This window comes from Cyanistes caeruleus, chromosome 8 (genome assembly GCF_971803275.1).
Source record: "Cyanistes caeruleus chromosome 8, bCyaCae1.hap1.1, whole genome shotgun sequence".
Lineage (NCBI taxonomy): Eukaryota > Metazoa > Chordata > Aves > Passeriformes > Paridae > Cyanistes > Cyanistes caeruleus.
Window position 1 is genome coordinate 2,392,337 of NC_141708.1, and position 18,569 is coordinate 2,410,905.

An 18,569-nucleotide genomic window follows, 5' to 3' on the forward strand; every position below is an offset into this window, starting at 1 on the left:
ATAAATAAACCAGGTCATCCCAATCTCACCTTCTCCACATGCAGCTCATGGGGTGGGGAAAGGAAAAGGCTCCTTGAAGCCATTTAGGGATGAATTCCCACAGGAATGGGGCAGATGGAAGGGACAGGAGATCCTACCACTGGTTCAAGTTAAATAAATTTATTTTCTGAATAGTTTTAGAATGAGCTCTTCTGCATCAGCTCAGCTGTGTCCCAAACAACGTGACACAGAATTCCCAAGGCACTGGGATGCCCTGACTCCCAACTGGACTGAAAAGAAGAGAGCAAACCATGAGAAATAACAGCTTTCCCAGGATTGTTCACTGCCTGTAAGGAATTAGCTGCTGGCTTTGCTGAAGTGTGTTTTTACCTCACTTTGAGGAGGGCAGTGGTTCATTCTGCCTGGGTTCTACACAGCCTGTCTCACTGTAAAAGCGATGGCAATCGGGCTCTGGGAGCCTGACTGTCAATTCCCAGGCTCAGCTCGTGGATTTGTAAAACACACACACACAGATGAGATCTGGAGTTTGTACTGTGAGACCCATTTGGAAGTGCAGCTCTTGTCTGAGGAGTCTGGCAGGGCTGAATTATAACACTTGCACGAGCACAGGAATTTGCTAAGGACGTGTGAAAACAAACACATTATCAGAAACACAATTTACAGGCATCCACAGAAAGGTGGATGGGAAAGCTCTTCCCATCCTTTAGGAAGCAAATGGAAAAGAACTCACCCAGCATCCCAGCACGAGCTCCCTGGCAGCAGCAAGAGCAGCCTCTAAAGCAATCCTCAATTAAATACAAGACTTAGAGAATTAAAGTTGTAATACATTATTGATTGACTACGGATATCTGATTGACTGCAGCCAAGAATCCTTCCCTGCCTGCTCCTCTTGAGCAGAGATTATATGAACAAAACAAAGAGGGAATTGCAGGATGAGATCCAGCAGTAAATCCTGAGATGCTCTGGGAGCTGATTTTATGGCAAGGAAAAGTGTGTTTGTTTGATCCAAAGTGACACCGTGGTTTGAGGCAAAAAAACGAGAATATGTAATTGACCACGGGAGCCACTTTTTATGAGAAGGGCAATTTTTCTGCCTTTGTAACAACAGTGTTGTTTTACTGCTGTGTAAAGTCACTTCTGCTCAGAACTTGCACGGTGTAGCAGGTACCTGAGGTGGAAAATGTTACAGAAAACTCATCTGTTTTCTGAAACACTCACTTAGAGATACCCAAGCCATCATTTTGGGCATGGACAGCACACAGGGATGAATGCTCTTAGTGCTGATGTGTGTTTTAGCTCCAACCTGCAGGGACAACCACAACAGTACAATAAAAGATTTCAGTTTTCTCATGAGTTCCTCTCCTAAATTGTCCTGAAAAACACAAAGTGTATATGCAGCCCTGAACACAATGCAGTAGCTCCCAAAATTCTGCAGAGAGGATCAAAAACCCCCAGGGAATGTATTGATTTTCTTAGACAAGCTTTTAAAATAATAGTTTATTTTTTTTGAGTCAGTGGTATATTTAAAAACAATCTACTGTAAGAGTAAAAAGATGTAGATAATAAAAAAAAAAAAAACAAACCAGAGTGTGATGACAATAAAAAAACCCACTAGAATATAAAGTTAGTTTCCTTCCTCCCTCCCAAAACCCCATCCCATCAGTCTGATACTTCTCAGAGCTTAATATCTGGAAAACAAAAGCTTTTTCTTTTTTTACTTTCTTTTTTACTTTCAGCTTTTTTACACTTTCAGCAATTAGGAAATTAAGAATACATAAAGCATTCTTTGCAGGCACATTAATTCATTATGACGTGAAAAGCAGGCACCATAAAAATTAAAACATTCTAAAAACCATCATATATACAAACACTGTACAGAATGATGGCACAAGGACAAAGTGATTCTGTTCAGTTCATCCTAATCCAACATGAAATATTACACAATAAAGAAAGGAAAAAGCTCTTCCCGTTTCTGTACTCAACATTTAGGTTCAGAATGAGCAGGAGTCTCCCCCCTGCTCACTGGTTTCTCTCCCATGCCCTTGGCAGCTCCAAGGCTTCCTCATTTTCCCCCTCATGGACACCCAGAAGATCCAACTGAAGGAAAGTGGCAGTGGGTGATCCCCAGGGACTGATTTAACGAAGCTCATTAATCACAGATTATCCTGAGCTGGGAGGGACCCTCAGGGATGATCCACTCCAGCTCCCCCCTCAACAATCCCACCTGGGCATCCCTGGCAGTGCTGTCCAAACTCCTGGAGCTCTGGGAGCCTCAGTGCCCATTCCCTGAGAGCCTGGGCAGTGCCAGCACCCTCTGGGGAGAATCCTGAAATCCACCCAAACCCTCCCTGGCGCAGCTCCAGCCGTTCCCTGGCTCCTGTCCCTGGTTATGACAATGAAGAGTTCAGTTCCTGCCCCTGCCTTTCCCTCAGGAGGATGCTGAGGTCTCCCCTCAGTGTCCTCTCCTCCAGCTGGACATTCCAAGTGCCCTCAGCCGCTCCTCACACGGCTTCTCCTCAAGGCCCTTCCCATCCTCATGGCCCCTTTGGACACTCTCTGACAGTTTAATGTGTTATCTGTGGTGTCACTGCTGCCAGCCTGGTGTCACCCAGTCACTGTCACCCTTTGTGCCCGACCCCTGAGCCAGCTGCTCACCCATCCCATGATGTGTTTCTCCAGCTGTAGGATGGACATTTTGTCCTGAAGGTTCCAGTGGGAGACAGCATCAAAAGCTTTGCAGAAGTCCAAAAAGATTCCATCTCCTGGCTTTCCTGGATCAGCCAGCTGGCTCACCCTGCTGTAGAAGGGAATCGGGTTCCATGGGCAGGACCTTCCCCTCATGGAGCCGTGCTGGCTGTGACCCATGACTGCATTGTCCTCCAGGTGTGTTCCAGAATCTCCCAGAACATCCTTTTCCATGATTTTACTGGGCCTGTAGTTCCCAGGGTCCTCCTTCGTGCCCTTCTTGAAAATCAGACAACGTTCCCCAGCTTCCAGTCAGCTGGGACCCCCTGGATTCCCCAGACTGCTCAAAAATCATCAGAAGGGGTTTTATGATGACATCAGCAGCTCTTTGAGGACTCTTGGATAAATCCCATCAGGATTTGCAGGGATTCAGCTGCAGATCTGCAGTTTCAGGCTGACTGAGAGCTGATCATTGTCAGGGCACTGGGACCCTCTTGGTCTGTGACCCACGTTGGAGACAAAGTGTGTTAAATGTGTTCAACACCTCTGCCCTGTCCCTGTCCCATCCCCATCCTAGAAAGGGCTAAAGATATTTCTACACTGCCTTTTGCCATTGATACATTTGAAAAAAACTCTTTTCTTGTCCCCCACAGTTCTGGCAGCTCCAACTCCAGCTGAGCTTTGACCACACAAACTTTCTTCCTCTAATGGGGAGCAGCACCTCTGTGTTGTTCCCATACTCCCTGACCTTGCTTCCATTGGCACACACCTTCCTTTTACACCTGATATCCCAGAGGAGATCCCTGTTCAGCTCTTGACTGGCCTGCTTGACTTCCAACATTTGGAATTGCTGCTCCTGTACCCTTGGGAGGTGATGTTTAGAAAGGGACCAGCACTGATGGACCCCAGCACCTGCAAAAACATTTTCCCAGGGGACCTTACAAACTCCCTGAGCAGCCTCATGGTCAGAGGAGAGGTTTTGCTGGCACTTTTCTTCCTCTCACCAGAGGTTTTAAACTTTTGATCGTGGTCACTGTGGCCAAGACAGCCCCAAGTCTCCACTTTGCTCATTGCAATCAGGTTATTTGTAACACATTTCACAAATCAGTGGCGTCTGATTTTTAACCCTGGGCTAAAATCCCTGTTATTCAGAGAAATCCTACAGCAGCTTCACCTCACTGGGAAACCTCCTCTTGCCCTGAAGTCCATGTGAATATTGTCATTGATTCCTATATACACTGAGATTAGGTACAAAAACTCTGCTCATTTGAAACTCCAGAGGTACCCAAAATCTTTAGGTACAAAATTTCCAGCTCTCATTTTGATCTCCACGTTTAGCTCTGTGCCTGGCGTTATCCAGAAGCAGGGAGAAGGTTTAGGAAGAGGGTTCTGACAGTTGAAAGAGTTCCCAGTCTCAAGTAGAAATCCAGATTTCATTCAAGTTATGGGAGGGAATAACCCCAAAAACAGGGGGATGTAGTGTTGGGTCCGACACACGGCGAGAAACGGATTTCTTACAGAGTTATCATTGCACTAAATGTTAGATACTGCACACCTGAATGAGGTAAACATTATAGACCATAAAATACTTAGGGAAATGAATTGTTACAGCTTTATCTTTGGAAAAAAACCCGCTTCCTTCTTCACTGGACAATCCCAGAGTCAACAGACGTTTGCTTCCGCGTCGTCTTGGGAGGCGGCGGCGGCGGGGTCTTGCTGGGGAGAGGAGGAGGCAGGTGCTGGAAGAAACCAATTTGGGCAGATCATGTTAGCAATGAATGCAATTCTGGAACGTTTCTCTGTCATCTCTAAGTGCAAGAGGCAGCAGGAAAGTCTGGAGCCCTGTGGCTCACAAAAACCTCTCCCTGCAGAATTTGCTGGGAACACAGAATGCTCTCAGCCTTTACTTTTAAATATAACTTTTACTTTTGATAGTGGAAAAAAAAAAATAAAAAATCTGAAGGGTTCAGGATTAATTAGCTCAATATTTCAGGAAAAATCTTTTGAAAGCACTGGAGAAGTTTATAATTCCCCACTTTGTATCATGATAGGATATTGATTTCTTGGTCTGTATCGATTGTCCTCAGCCTCTAGGCACACAGAGCTTAAAAACCAAGCTGAAGCAATGGCTTCATTGCTTTTCCATTATGTTTTGGATTTTGCAGTTAGAACAGAAATATTTAAACAGAAAACCAAAACAGGAACAATTGAAAATCATTTTGAGAGATAAGTAACTCACAGTTTACTATTACACACACAGTTATAATTAAAATATTCCAAACAGAAATCCAGAACGTTCAAATATAGGTATTTTAAATCACTTTACATATCTCACAACAGAAGAGCATCCCCACTTAGAATCACCAGCTAATTGGACAAATCAAAAAAGCCATTATGGAAATTAAGACTTTTTTTTTTTTTTTTTTTTTCCCTAATCTTGAAACATACAAATGATAAAATGTGTTGCAGGAACACTGCACTTTGCAGCCAGGTTCTCCCAGCATTTTGGCTGTGCAGGCAGCCCAGGTTTCCCAGAGGCTGTGCTGCAGTGTCACAGCTCATCAACGCTGCTCTGGCTTTGTTTTTCACTAAGGTTCTCCCCCACTCTCCAGTCAGAGCCTTTTGTTTTCCTCTAAGCCCAATGATGCTTTTCCAGTTGTTTGTTCCTGTCCTGCCTCACCCAGCCCAGCACCAGCTGCTGGCTCCACACAGGCACAGCCAAATTCTTTGGTCACCTCTGCAAGAACAGCCCAAGCACCTGCAGTGCCCCAGCGCTGGATGAAATTCCCGATGGTTTGTCAGGATCAGGAAGATCCTGGTACCTGAACAACCGAGAATCCCCATGGAAGTGCACAGGACCAAAACTGCTCCTTTTCAAAGCTGTCCAAGGATGATGCCCCAAAAAGAAGAGAGGTTCAGGGTGATGCCAGGACACCTCAGTCCCTCCTCTGCTCGGAGCAGCTCCTGATGCTCCTGCAATCTCATGTCTGGGAGTTTTCAGAGATGAGTAAGAGTAGAAGAAAAACAACCTTAAAGGTAACTAAACAGGATCTCCCAAGCAGGACAGAGTTACAAATCTGAGATTTCACCAGATAGATTTACTGATCACAGACTAAGGAGAAAGCTAGGAATACAAACTGGCTGAGCCAGGCAGGCTGGACTTTTGCTGGAATCTCTTTCCTGTATCCTACCTGGACAGCACCACTTTTCAATCCATTTTACACCTTTCCTCATTCCTCCCAAGAATTCCTTGTACCTGAGCAAATCTCCTTCTTAACTTGGGGTGTTAACTCCTGAATTCCTGCTAAGGCACCTGGGTAGGAGTCAATTGTGATCTGAAGATTCCAAAACCCTTGAAAACTTTCTTAATTATAGTCCTGTATCCAGGCAAGGGCTCTGGGAAAGCTCTGGGAAACGCTGGTGTTCTGCAGAACATCCAACATCTCATGGAGCTGACATTCCCTTCTAACTCCATAAACCACATGCCCCTCTAAAACACAGCACAAAATATAAAACTTCCCCCTCTGCTCTGCTCTCTTTAACTTCATATTCATCACCAGGAAAAAAAAAAACAACCAACTCTGCTGATAGCATCATTTGTGCAAATCCATTTTGAATTTAAATAACACTCTATTGGCAATAATTCTCAATTCAATTAGATCAAAGGCATTTCTCAACCAAATGAGCCCCTTCATATTGATCAGAGAACAATCAAATCAGCCCTGAAAACCTGGTTCTGAAAAGCAGAGACAATGCAAATACAATGAGAAGAAGCTAAATATATATGCTATAAATAACAAGCTCAAAACCTACCCGAGCTCAGATTCTGCAAGCAAATTAGGCAGAAAGAAATAGCAGAGATAGGTAGATAATTATTATAATTGAATTTACAATTTCCATTAGAAAGTCGGATAAATTTAGCACATGTTCATTTATATAATAAGCTCCCAATGAATATATTAAGTAGGATGTGTAATGCTGGTCGGGGCGACGTTGTTGGGAATTTTGCAAGACAAAACATTCCATTATGGAGCTGGGGCATCTCCAACCATCACTCCCAGGGCTGATCCATCCTTCCTTTTATCCCAGGACAGAAGAAATTCAACCACATTTCCTCCCTCCCTTTAACACCACACTCCACACAAAAATCATTATCAGGTTTATGAAGTTCGTTATGCTGCACTTCCCCTTAGAAACTTTGCAATAAAAATAGAGTTTGCCTTGATTTTGTATTTAATTAAGACTCTCTCTGCCGAGTTTGTGTTTACATCTCAGTGGTTAATTGTGAACCTGACTCTTCCCTTTCCTTCCTGACAAACTGACAGAGGCTGCTGCCTCACATCCCAACCTATTTTGGGCAGAATCCTTGACTCAGGGGTACCTCAGGGGAAGCAGAAACCTTATGTAAAAGGCTCATCTGCAACACAGAAACAATCTGTTCCTTCTGCTTCAGACATGAAATTGCTCCCATTTGTTTGCTGTTCTTTGGTTTTTTTTTCCTTCCCTGATACAGAAAAGAATCGAGTTTAAAAACATTTGTCTGTGTTCTCTTACGGAGAGATATAAACTGCACTACACCAGGCGTGTTTGGGATGTAGTAAAAATCAATTACAGAAGATGAGAAAATGCATTGGGTTTTGTTGTTTTTTTTTTTATGCTACTCTGAAGCAGCAAAATGAGAGACGAGTTGCTTTTCATTCAGAGAATGCTGTTAAAAGAAACAACTACCAAAAAAAAAAAAAAATCAAACAAGATTTGATTCTTCAAAACATGTGGCACTGCACGAGATTCCTTCCTGTGCAAGGAACTCTGTCTCTGAAATTCGTTGGCCATCGAGAGGACACGCTCTGGAGATCCAGCGAGAAGCACTTTGGTTGGAAGGATTAAGGGATCTAATTAGGTCAGGAGCAGCAGAAATGGGATGTAAATAGACCATCAGGCACCCAGGACTGTGAAAATGCTTTCACTGACTTGTTCCTTCAGCACGGAGCTGAGATGCCTGACAACAACGTGGCTATTTTGTATCTGCAATAGGAAAATCAGATTGCAGTGGGAGGCTGTGGCAGAGTGAGTCTCCCCTTCTGGAAGAGCTGGCAGGGAGAAGAGCCCGACTCCACTAATGGCAGCCAAATTACAGACAGTTTAAGCTAATTGGCTCTTTGACCCAGGGAGCAAAGTTCTGTGGAAAATCCAGCAGGTAACTGATGTGAAATGACTGTTTAGCCCCTGGTTCATCAATCATCTATTAGAGTTTCATTTGACTCTGTGGCACAGCCGTTCCCTGCCCTTGCTGGAGCGGCCTGGGATCAGGGAGAGGGGTTTGAAGGGTTTTTCTGGTGCACTCGGTGTTCCCAGCCCTCAGCCCCCCACAGGCCAACGGGAAAAACACCTCAAAATGGGCAATGTGGAGTTGCTCTGGGTCAGTATCCCAGATCCAAGGGACACCTCTGCTCTGGAGCCAGGCTGGGACACCTGGGGGAGCTCACCTGGAGAAGCTCCAGGGAGAAACCTCAGAGCCCCTTGCAGGGCCTGAAGGGGCTCCAGGAGAGCTGGAGAGGGACTGGGGACAAGGGATGGAGGGACAGGACACAGGGAATGGCTTTAAACTGACAATGGGTGGATTTAGATGGGATTTTGGGCAGGAATTCTTCCCTGGGAGGAACCCCAGGGTGCCCAGAGCAGCTGTGGCTGCCCCTGGATCCCTGGCAGTGCCCAAGGCCAGGCTGGACATTGGGGCTGGAGCAGCTGGGAAAGGGGAAGGTGTCCCGGCCATGGCTGGGGCTGGGAATGGATGGGATTTAAGGTCCCTTCTCACCCAACCTGTTTGATGATTCTGTGACTTTCCCAATGATTTCTGTCAGGCCTGGGGGGAAGCTCCTGTGGGGGACAATGGCAGTGGATGAGGGCAGAGCTGGACCTGACAGGGGTCTGCACCCCTCATGCAGGGAGAACCTGCTGGCTCCTGGAGTGTGACAGCTCTCCTGGAGCACAGCTCAGGCCACTTTCCCTCTGAGGAACCCCATTTCTCCAAGTGGACACCATCAGGATTTCGGCTCACACTGGATGCTAACTCCATTTCCCCAGCGCTGCTTCCCTGTTCCAGTCCATGCACAAACACCTCAGGAGTGATCAGCAAAACACTCAGAACTAGCTTTAGACCCCAGACTGACCCTGTATTCCTCCCTGAAGGAATACAGAGGTTTATCTGCAAGAGAGATAAACCAGCACACCAGCATGGCCCAAGCCACGGCCAGATCCCGTGTGGAGAGCGGGACACGGCCAGTCCCTCAGTGAAACCAAGGGACACATCACATGTCTGGGCAGAGAGCAGGAGAACACACATCTCCCTCCAAATCCTGTAAAATCCAGTGGCAGTCCATTGACTTGGAGATTTATTAAAAAGTAAATGAATTTTTCAGAAACTCTTTGCTCAGCAACAAGTTAACCCACCAAAGAGTGAGGGACTGGCACAGGAGGAAGGGTTTGCAAGGTTTCCCATCCCCAGCAGGTAAAAATAATGATCAGATGGCAAATAAACCCCGTATTTTAATTCATTTTTTCTCCTGGGCACACTGTCCAAAGGCTCCTGGAGCTCTGGCAGCCTCGGTGCCCATTCCCTGGGAGCCTGGGCAGTGCCAGCCCCCTCTGGATGAGGAACCTTTCCCTAAATCCAACCTAAACCTCCCGGGCACAGCTCCAGCCGTTCCTGGGTGCTGTTCCTGTCACTGACAGCAGAGATCAGAGAGGAGCTGCTATTGCAGCCCTTTAAGTTGTGCTCCCTAATTCCCTGCTCCTCCATAGTTCCAGCTGCATTTCCAGCCTCTGTCCCTGTCCACATGAGCACAACACATTTGCTGAAGCCTTTATGGTCAGTTTTTGCTCACTGCAGCTGACAGAAGAGACAACTCCCAGCATTGCAGCACCTGCATTGCAACACATAAAAATCCCCCTGGGTTGTGCCTTCTGCGTCTTAGATGTGAATATATCCCCCTGTTACATCCCAATAAGCAACCAGAATAATCCCCATACAACAGAGTCAAGCCAAGACTGTTCTGCTCCTCGCAGGCTTCAGCCATCCCCACGTTCCACCTGTGCTGGATTGATGGAGATGTTCCCATCCCAACCATTATCCCGTGCTTAGGAAGTGTTATAGCCAATATTAGCAACCCAAGTGCTCCTTTGTCTATTTTCTTTGAGCTCCCTCCCTGCTCTGAATACTAAGCAGGAGGTTGATTTGTATGCAAGGGTGAGGATGAACCCATAAAGAATGATAAGTGCCTAAAGGAATCCCTTGATGTAATAATAATCCTTGCAGGAGTCGTAGATTTCTTTTTCTTTTTTTTTTTTTTTTTATGTTCCCATATATTATTAAGGACATTTTTAGCAGAATAAATCACAAGGAGCAAGAAAATATCTACAAGGGTCTCAGAGTTAACGAGGAGGAAGGGACAATCAGGAAATGATAATGAGGTGATCACCTGGATTAAAGAGTTCAGGTAGACCAAGGTAACACTGGACTCTGAATATCTGCGATTGCTGTCTCATAAATGACATTACTGCCTGCAGTTTGACTTGGAGCATCTGATCCCTCTCTGGCTGCCTCCTTTTGTGTTCACTACAGCACTTTTCCTGCCTTTCATAACCCACTGCAAGACAACCGGAGTGAAAAACACAATCATTCCTCACACGAGGAGATATTTCCAGTTTAAAAGCTACTCAGATAATCTTATCTCTAATAGGTTTTACTGATTTTTCTTCACTGATACAACAGCAGTGTAATTTAAAAGATGATCAGTTTACCAGGCAGAGAATTATCCAGTTATGAATTATGGAGCTCTATGACCCACGAAACGTAAGTCATTAAAACCATGGAGTGGGATTTAATCACGGCAGCAATGAGAATTTACCCATCTGATCTTTCATGTCCAGCACTACTCATTTTCTTGATGTTCTTTAAAAGCTTCCTTCCTACCAGCCTGATGAAATAAAGGCACAGAGTGATTGTTACAAGATTAGAAACCTTCTCCCAAATCAATTCTAAACCTAATACAGAATCACAGAATCTGCTGAGGTGGAGGGGACCCGTAAGGATCAGCAAGTCCCACTCCTGGCCCTGCACAGGACAGGTGGCTCTGGCACACATCTGCTTTAGATCCTTCTGCCAGGCTTTGAAACCACATTCCATGGTCTTGGAAAGCTTATAAAAACACAGATGCTGAGGAAAATTTTGGGCTGTTAGATAAGAAGATGTAGCCTGTATCTGATTGCATTTCTTAGCTATTAAATCCTGATGCCCTTCAACACCAGATGTTAAAAAACGGCATCTGCTCCTACAAAGTGTAGGAAAAAAATATGAGAGGAAGCCTGAGCAATCAAGACTGAAAAGAGCAAAAATATTAAGACCTGAATAAAACTTTGCAAAGAACCACGGGAGCATATTGGTACTATTTTTATGAACTCCCATTTAATGATGTGGAAATGCTGCTTGTGGCAGGTACAGGAGGTATAGAGCAAATCAGGCTGAGTGATCTCTGGGTCTGGGCTCCCAAAACCACAGCCCCATGGCACCTGGGAGTTGTAAAATAACTAAAAACATCGATCCCCAGAGTGGAATCCCCTTCTAAAAGCCTCACTGGTCAGGAAAAGAAACCCCTGGCTGCCAAGATTTTATTTCTTATCATTGTTTAACACTTTTTAGCTAAAAACTGAACTCATCTTAGCAATCCTGAGCTAGTACCACAGCCTAAACCTTCTAGCACATCACACAAAACAAATTTACTACTTGGGAGTTTATGCAGGAAGGAGTTGAAGAAATGGGAATCCTAATGTGAATTTCTCAGCTTTCTTCCTGAAGATGGATTCCTTAGACAAAGCTCCTGGCAGCCCTGCTGTACATTCTGTAATTTTCCACTTAGAGGTCTGTATTCAGGACAAATGAGAGCTGGCCCCTGGGACAGAAGCTGGGGAAATGGGTTATAAGGTTAGAAGTGCAGTAAAGTTTGATGGAAATGAGAGGAAAAGTGAAAATACTGACTAAAATGATCCAGCCATGGGGAACAACTATGGAAGTGGGAATAGAGAATTTTTCAGTACATGCAAATAAAGGGTAAAACATGGTGTTTAGAATATCTCTGTCCACACTCCTCAAGTCACTTCTGTATTTGTTGTTTGGGGTTTTTTTTTGCCATTCAGCCTGAAATGGTGAAACAATTCAAAAAAAGTCAATTCCTGCAACAACAAAAGCACAAATTCAACCATGGAAAAGCTGGAGTTGTGTACTGGGACAATCTCTGTTAAACACAACTATCCCCAGAGTCAAACCAAACTCCTGCCTGACTCTTCCTCTGGTGAGATTAGAAATGCTTTCTGTCACCACCAAATTTGCTGGAAAGCAAACTACCCAGGAGAATTTCACTGGGATGCTGAATTTCAGAGGAATCCTGGATCACACCTCTGCAAACAAAAAGGGCTCAGTTCTGCTGGCAAGTTTTCCACAGAACAATGGCAAAATTGGACATTTCAAAGTCAAAGAAAACTTGTGACCTCGTGGGGTCTCACTGCCCTACTCTGATTTGATTGGTAATAAATTCAATTAATTTCCCAAAGTCAAGCCTGTTTTGAGGGCAAGGGGGGAGTGATCCCTCCCTGTCCTTACCTCAACCCATGAGACTTTCACTATATTTTCTCTCCCTGCCCAGCTGAGGAGGGGAGTGATGGAGCATCTTTGGTGGGCACCAGCCAGGATCAACCCTCCTCACCCCTTTTTATGTATTTTTTTTGCCCATTAAGAAAATAAAAGGCATTTCTCAAATGTGCTGCTTTAAAGAAAAAGACCAAGTTATTTTTAAAAGCTTCCAGCTACAGGAAACAAAGCTGAAAAAGCGAATTTTCCTCAGAAAGCTGCAAACCCTGTTGGTGATGAAGAGTTTCTGAGCTCCCTGCCTCAAAGGGGACACGAGTTTGCCTCAAGGAAATAAATGAGTGGTGACTGAAGGCTGGCAGAGCAGAGCTCCAGGAAGGGAAGGTGGCAGGTTCATGTTTTATTTCCTCTCATGACACAAGACTGAAAGGCTTTAAATCCAATTTGCCGCTTCTGTTGGTTAAAGCTCCCTGCCCAACAAACCTGACAACGTCTGGCTTGGAATTCCCCAGCCTGAATCCAACTTTCCTTCAGGCGGATCCGCGCCCGCGCCGCCGCTCCCTCGCGCCGCGGAGCCCTCTGGACCAGCTGCGGGAGCAGGAGCAGGATCCCAGCTCCCCTGGGATGGCTCAGGGAACCAACACCTGCAGGAGGGATCATTCCCTGGGGACTCACCCGTTGGTGGGCAGGGGGGGACGTGGTGGGGCTGATCAAATCCTGGCCCTCCAGGAGGTTCCCGTAGTCGGCCGTGCTTCCTTTGAGGGGCAGAGGAGGGGGAACGTCGGGGCTGTCGGAGCTGGACATCCCATTCAGCTCCAGATCTGCAAAAACCAAGGTGGGTCAGCTCTGCCAACAGCTCAGTCCTGCAGTCCCACAATGGTTTGGGTTGGAAGGCTCCTCATGGATCATCCAGTCCATGGGCAGGGACACCTTCCACTATCCCAGGCTGCTCCAAGCCCTGCCCAGCCTGGCCTTGGACTCCCTTTCAAATGCCCTCAAAATACTTGAACAACCCCCTCTTTTTAATAAAACATAATTTTTGTTTCTTATTTCCCACCAAAATATTCACAGGTTAGAAAATATCATTTTCCCACCTTCAAGCTCGCCTTGTACATTGAAGCACAATAAAAGTTTTGCAAAGTGCATGAAGAAAATATAATCTGGCTATCTTTTATTGACTTTCTCCCAGTAAAATAAAAGCTCCCTGTTAATAAAATGCACAAATGAAAGCCTGGAATTAAGTACATCTCTCTCCAAAACATTCAGGCTCCAGGTAACTATAACAAATGAGCAGCCATTAGTTGTTGAGTAAATAAAATCACGCACGAGAAAGTACCAAACATTTATTATTCCTGTTTGCTGGGTAGAAAATTCCCTTTTCTTAGCAGATAAATCCTCCCAGGTATGTGCTGGAGAGGCAAATAGCCTGAGGGACAATAAAGTTTATTAAGGCCTGAGTGATACATAGGTTTTTGGGGAGAAATCCCCCATGGTGTATTTCAGGGTAATTCAGTCATTTTAATTCAGCTATTTTAATAAAATCCACTGAGATCTTTATGAGATAAGAAACTGAAATGATTTTTTTAGAAATGAGGGAATTTTATTTGGGAAAAGGAAAAAGGTGATTTCTATTTTATTTTACTGGGGTGATTTGTGAAACAAGAAAGAACTTGTTTATGCAGATGTTTTTATTGCAAAGCTCATATCAGTATTTTATTAAAAGTGTGATTTTATTGTTCTCTAAAATGGCTTCTCACAACACGATTTAACTCTAAGTTGCTTCTATTGATTTGTCACTGAAAACTGTAATTTTACTCCTCATCCTTCCACCTGAACTCTTGACTACACTGAAAAAAGGTTATTTTCCATCCTGGGACTCCACATTTACAGTGGCTTCCTCTCCATTAGGCTGAAAAATGTTTGTCCACCAGGACCTGAATTTCTCCTTGCTTTTTCCATTGCTCCTGGTTTCTTCCTACAGAGAGGAGTTTTCCATTCCCCAGACATTCCTGAGAGTTTCCTTTCTGGACCTCTCCTTCTGCCCAGCTCATGGCATCAAACTGCAGCTGGAAAACCACCCTGTGCATTTGTAACTAGAGACTGATGCTGGGAATGAACTTCCCTGGTCATTCTGGAGGAATTCACCATTCTAAACAACTCAGGAATGTGAGATCTTTAATGTCACAAAACAATTCCTTACAGGTCCTTCACATCTCCCCCTCTACTAAACATCTGTATCTTAGCTAAATCTATTTCTATCTGGATTTTTTTTTTGGTTGGTTTTTCCATGCAGTTTAGGATAATACAGGGAAATGTTTGGGAAATGGAATTTTCTTTTGTGTGTTTAGTTAGGGCTTTAGCAAAACCTTGAATCCTGCTTTGGAAAGAGAAACCTTTCCGTATTTACTAGAAACAACCCATGTTTTTATGCCTCTTTGTAGTCATTCCCTGGGAAACTGAGTGGAATAAGACATAATTTCCCAAAAACAAAGTAAATTTAACTGCCCTGAACACTTCAGATTTGCATTCTATATAATATTTTTTCAACTAACAAGATTTAACTTCTTCCATGATAAAACTTCTGACTTCACCTAAGCCAAGGTACCCCCATGAGGATGGTGAGACCCATTTTGTTAGGAATAACCCAAATCCTTTGTTTCTTTTAACAAATCCTTGGAAGATCCGTGGAAACACATTTTCAGGAAACATTTGAGGAATGTTTCCAGCAGAGCTGGAGAGGAAAGGTGTGGAGACAACTCTGCTTGAAGAACCTGGATGGAACCCAGCTGTCCATGCAGTTGTGTCCTGCTCTGCTTCTCCCCCTTCCCCAGCTCCTGCTCCAGCTGGAATTTCCTGCAGCCTGTCCATGGCACCTTCCCAACCTCATCCTGATGAAGGCAGCAATAAATCCCTGCAAACGTGGGCAGAGCACTTCCACCCATGGGAAGAGATGATAAAAAATCCACGAGCAACGCATTTGTGTCTGTCCGGCAACTCTTCAGTGCAACGACAAATTCTGTCCTGAAAAACAGCAATTTGCCCAAGTCTCTGATCCTTCCCAGAGTTCAGTGAAATCCAGGGAATACCTACCCTGCAGCAGAAACAGGTATTGAACAAAAGCTTCAGGAATTCTCAGTGCTGTCCCAAGGAAATCTGAATTTGCTGCAGATCTCTTCATTTCCTCAGCTGAACTAAACCCCCCTGAGATGGTCACTGTACAAATAATTACCCCAAATTCCTGGTGTGCTCCCATTATTCAATGAAATTCATGATTCAAGGTGGTTCATCAGATGAGTGTGCTCTGAATATTTATTCCTCTCTGGACATGTGCCACTGTCCATGAAGATCTTGGAGCTGGTGAAGGATCAGTTAAGGGACCCTTTTTCCATCTTACCCTAATGATCACGTTTTACTGCCAGCTAACAGGCAGCCAGGATTGCTTAGCAACCCATTAACTGCTTTTAACCAATTTGGGCTCTGAAGGAACTACTTTATCCTTGGAATTCCTAAAAAATTCTATCCCTGGAATTCCTGAAAGGATCCTGGACCACTGCAATATGCTGATCCTATTCTATGTAACACCCACCAATCTCTAGCTCAAAAATATTCTCAGAAATACCTGGTAACTTCAGATATTTTTTTTAAAAGAGAGATCTAATTAAGTGTTAATAAAATGTACATATAAACGAAAAATCCAATTAAAATATCTTTTGCAGGAGTATATATCCTCTAGTTCTGTGTATTCCCAGTTTTTAGCATACTGGTATTTTTTGGCTATAAAAGTGTAAAGAAAGGTGAGAGTTACGAGTTCATTGTAATCGAAATATTTGCTTTGGCTGTCTGACTATTTGAGAGAAAAATTTTTAAAATACCAAAACCAGTAAATAAAGCAGTGACCTTGATGGAACGAGATTTTTTTTCTGAAGACTGATCATCTCTTCTCCTCCTTACTAACACTGAACTCTTGACCACTGGAGTAGGATTTGGGTACATGTATCAAAAAGATATTTTTTTTTTTTTTATTTTGGCTTTTTTTCGCACTCTGTCAGCTGCAAACTCTGAATAACAGGTTTTGGGAAAGTGCACTGGGAAAGAAATAGGTGTTGGATCCCACCCAGCTCTGCAACAGAACTTGCTGCAGATTGAAGCAAACAGATGATATTTTACAGAAAAGCTGAGTGATAGATGTCAATGTCAAACAAAAACTACTTCAAAAAGCCTGACCTTTATTTTCCCTCCTGGCTTGTACTCATAACATATCAAAGAGAAGCTTTTTAACGTACAATTACAAAAAATATCGCTTTTTAAGCCTTTATGCTCCAAAACACTCAATATGGGATCAAGTACAACATGAATTTTTGACTGTTACTCTACACCTAATTAATTGTTAATGATTACTTGAAAAGAAACTGTTTCAGTGCAATGATTTTGCTTGCTTTTGTAAACTACTGAATTAATTTTTGCTGGCAAAGGTAAGAGGTTGAGCAATACCTGCTGCAAGAAATACCCCGGCGATGGCGAAACTCAGAGCAGGGGGTGAAGAAGTGCTTAGGAAAATACATTTCCAGGCTAGAAAAGGGATTTGTTTGACAGGAAAGACTTACTGGGCTGGATGCTGAAGGCCAGCTTGGTCCGAGGGGTGATGGGAGGAGGGGTCAGCTGGGAGCTGGGCGGTGCTGGGGACACGGAGAATCGCCGCTCGCTGGACATGGCGCTCAGCACCTGGCTCTTGGGTCTCTGCGGCCTCAGGGGGCTGATCTGGGGGACACAACCAGGGCAAGGAGGGACCAGAAAGGGCTGTCAGAGCTGGAACTGCCATGGTGTGACCCCCAACACAGCAGGGCAGTGCTGACGGCCAACATTGCTGATTCCCAGCTCCAGGATCTTCCCTTCTCCCAGGGAATCCCAGCTCCTCGCAGCCCGCTCTGGTTTGCTGAGACAATTCCCCAAACACCTACTCTGTAACACCTGAGGAACGTTAGAGCCTCCCACCACATTACACAGCACTCCAAATCTTTACTTTTTCTCACTCAGATCTACTTTCCTGTTAGAATTTCTCTCTTTAACCATTTGCAGGTTCAACTCTCTCCTGAGGAAGACATCACCTGTCCAGAAACCCTTTCTTGGTGGCTCCTGACTGTGCTTATATTTAATTCACTGAAACATCTCTTTTTTTTTTTTTGTTTCCCTCTGGCTGCTTCATAATCCATTCAAATTTTCCATCAGGAAGCCTCAAAAGATATTTGTAATCTGATGGGCAACTCAAGCTTTAGTTAAGGCAATTCTTTTTACTGAGTTTAATTCTTAGCTCTACTTATTTCCCCATTCACCACCCCCACAGTAACAGAAATCACAGTGAAAAAAAATGAAGCTTTTATTTCAAACAGATCCCAGAAAATGGAGCAGCAGCCTGAAGTTAAAAGGGGAATTACTCCAAGGTGCTGCACTGGGACAAAACAGAAAGTGCCAGCAGCAATCCAGGCTTTTTCAAAGGATTTTGTCATTTCCCAATGTTTGGGTTTTTATGAAGTACATTGGGAAGGAGAAATCTGAAATTTTCTTTTCAGAAAACAAACCCTAAAAGGTTTTTCATCAAAGGTTGTGCCTGTGAGACCTTTCTACAACAAATGAATGACCAAAAAGCATGGACCTTTTGTTTTGGAAAGCTCATCAAGACCTCAGGGTGACCTCTATGAAATTTTTTGATGCTAAAAATCAAATCCTGGAGACTCCAAAGGTTTCTGCTTTCCACATCCTTTAAGGCACATTTTTAGTAAAATGGACAAGCAAAGCAATCACTTTTTCAGGGGCAGATAATTATAAAAAAGGAACGAAGAGAAACACGTTAATTGGTGAGGGAAACACGTCAGCATCAAGAGAAAAACCAGCTGGAGGCAGGTCCCCAAGTTACCCCAGCTGAAATTCCTGAAATAAAGGTGAACTTCTCCTGTGACTGACAATCTTGGGCCTCCTCTAAAGCTCCACACAAATCCCAGATCTGCTGTGGAATATCAGCTCTTGGGAGGCCACCGATCCATAATGAAGCCATGGCTAATTTTCCCTGGAGTAACGAAGGGCAGATCAATGGTGAGTGATGTTAGGCACCAGCAGATCAATAAAACTCAGCCTGCTCTGATTTCCAGCAGCAGCCTCCCAGTGCTCCGGTAATTCCTGGCCTCAGAGCTGGCTGTGCTCTCAGCTCCTGGGATCAAAGCACTAACAAGGACAATTCATGGCAAAGAAG

At 44.3% G+C, this 18,569-nt stretch overlaps 1 protein-coding gene across 2 annotated transcripts in view; it reads right to left on the reverse strand.

Moving 5' to 3' along the window:
• Positions 1-1,482: 1,482 nt before the first annotated feature.
• Positions 1,483-18,569, reverse strand: part of DOCK1 (dedicator of cytokinesis 1) — a 264,360-nt gene continuing 247,273 nt past the window's right edge. For both annotated transcript variants that reach the window (XM_086900707.1, XM_086900708.1), the window contains exons 50-52: positions 16,930-17,083; positions 13,001-13,146; positions 1,483-4,424 (exon numbers count right to left, since the gene is read on the reverse strand). In XM_086900707.1, the coding sequence (XP_086756833.1) occupies positions 4,329-4,424; positions 13,001-13,146; positions 16,930-17,083 (396 nt within the window). In that variant the 3' untranslated portion in view covers positions 1,483-4,328. The remainder of the gene's footprint in view (positions 4,425-13,000; positions 13,147-16,929; positions 17,084-18,569) is intronic.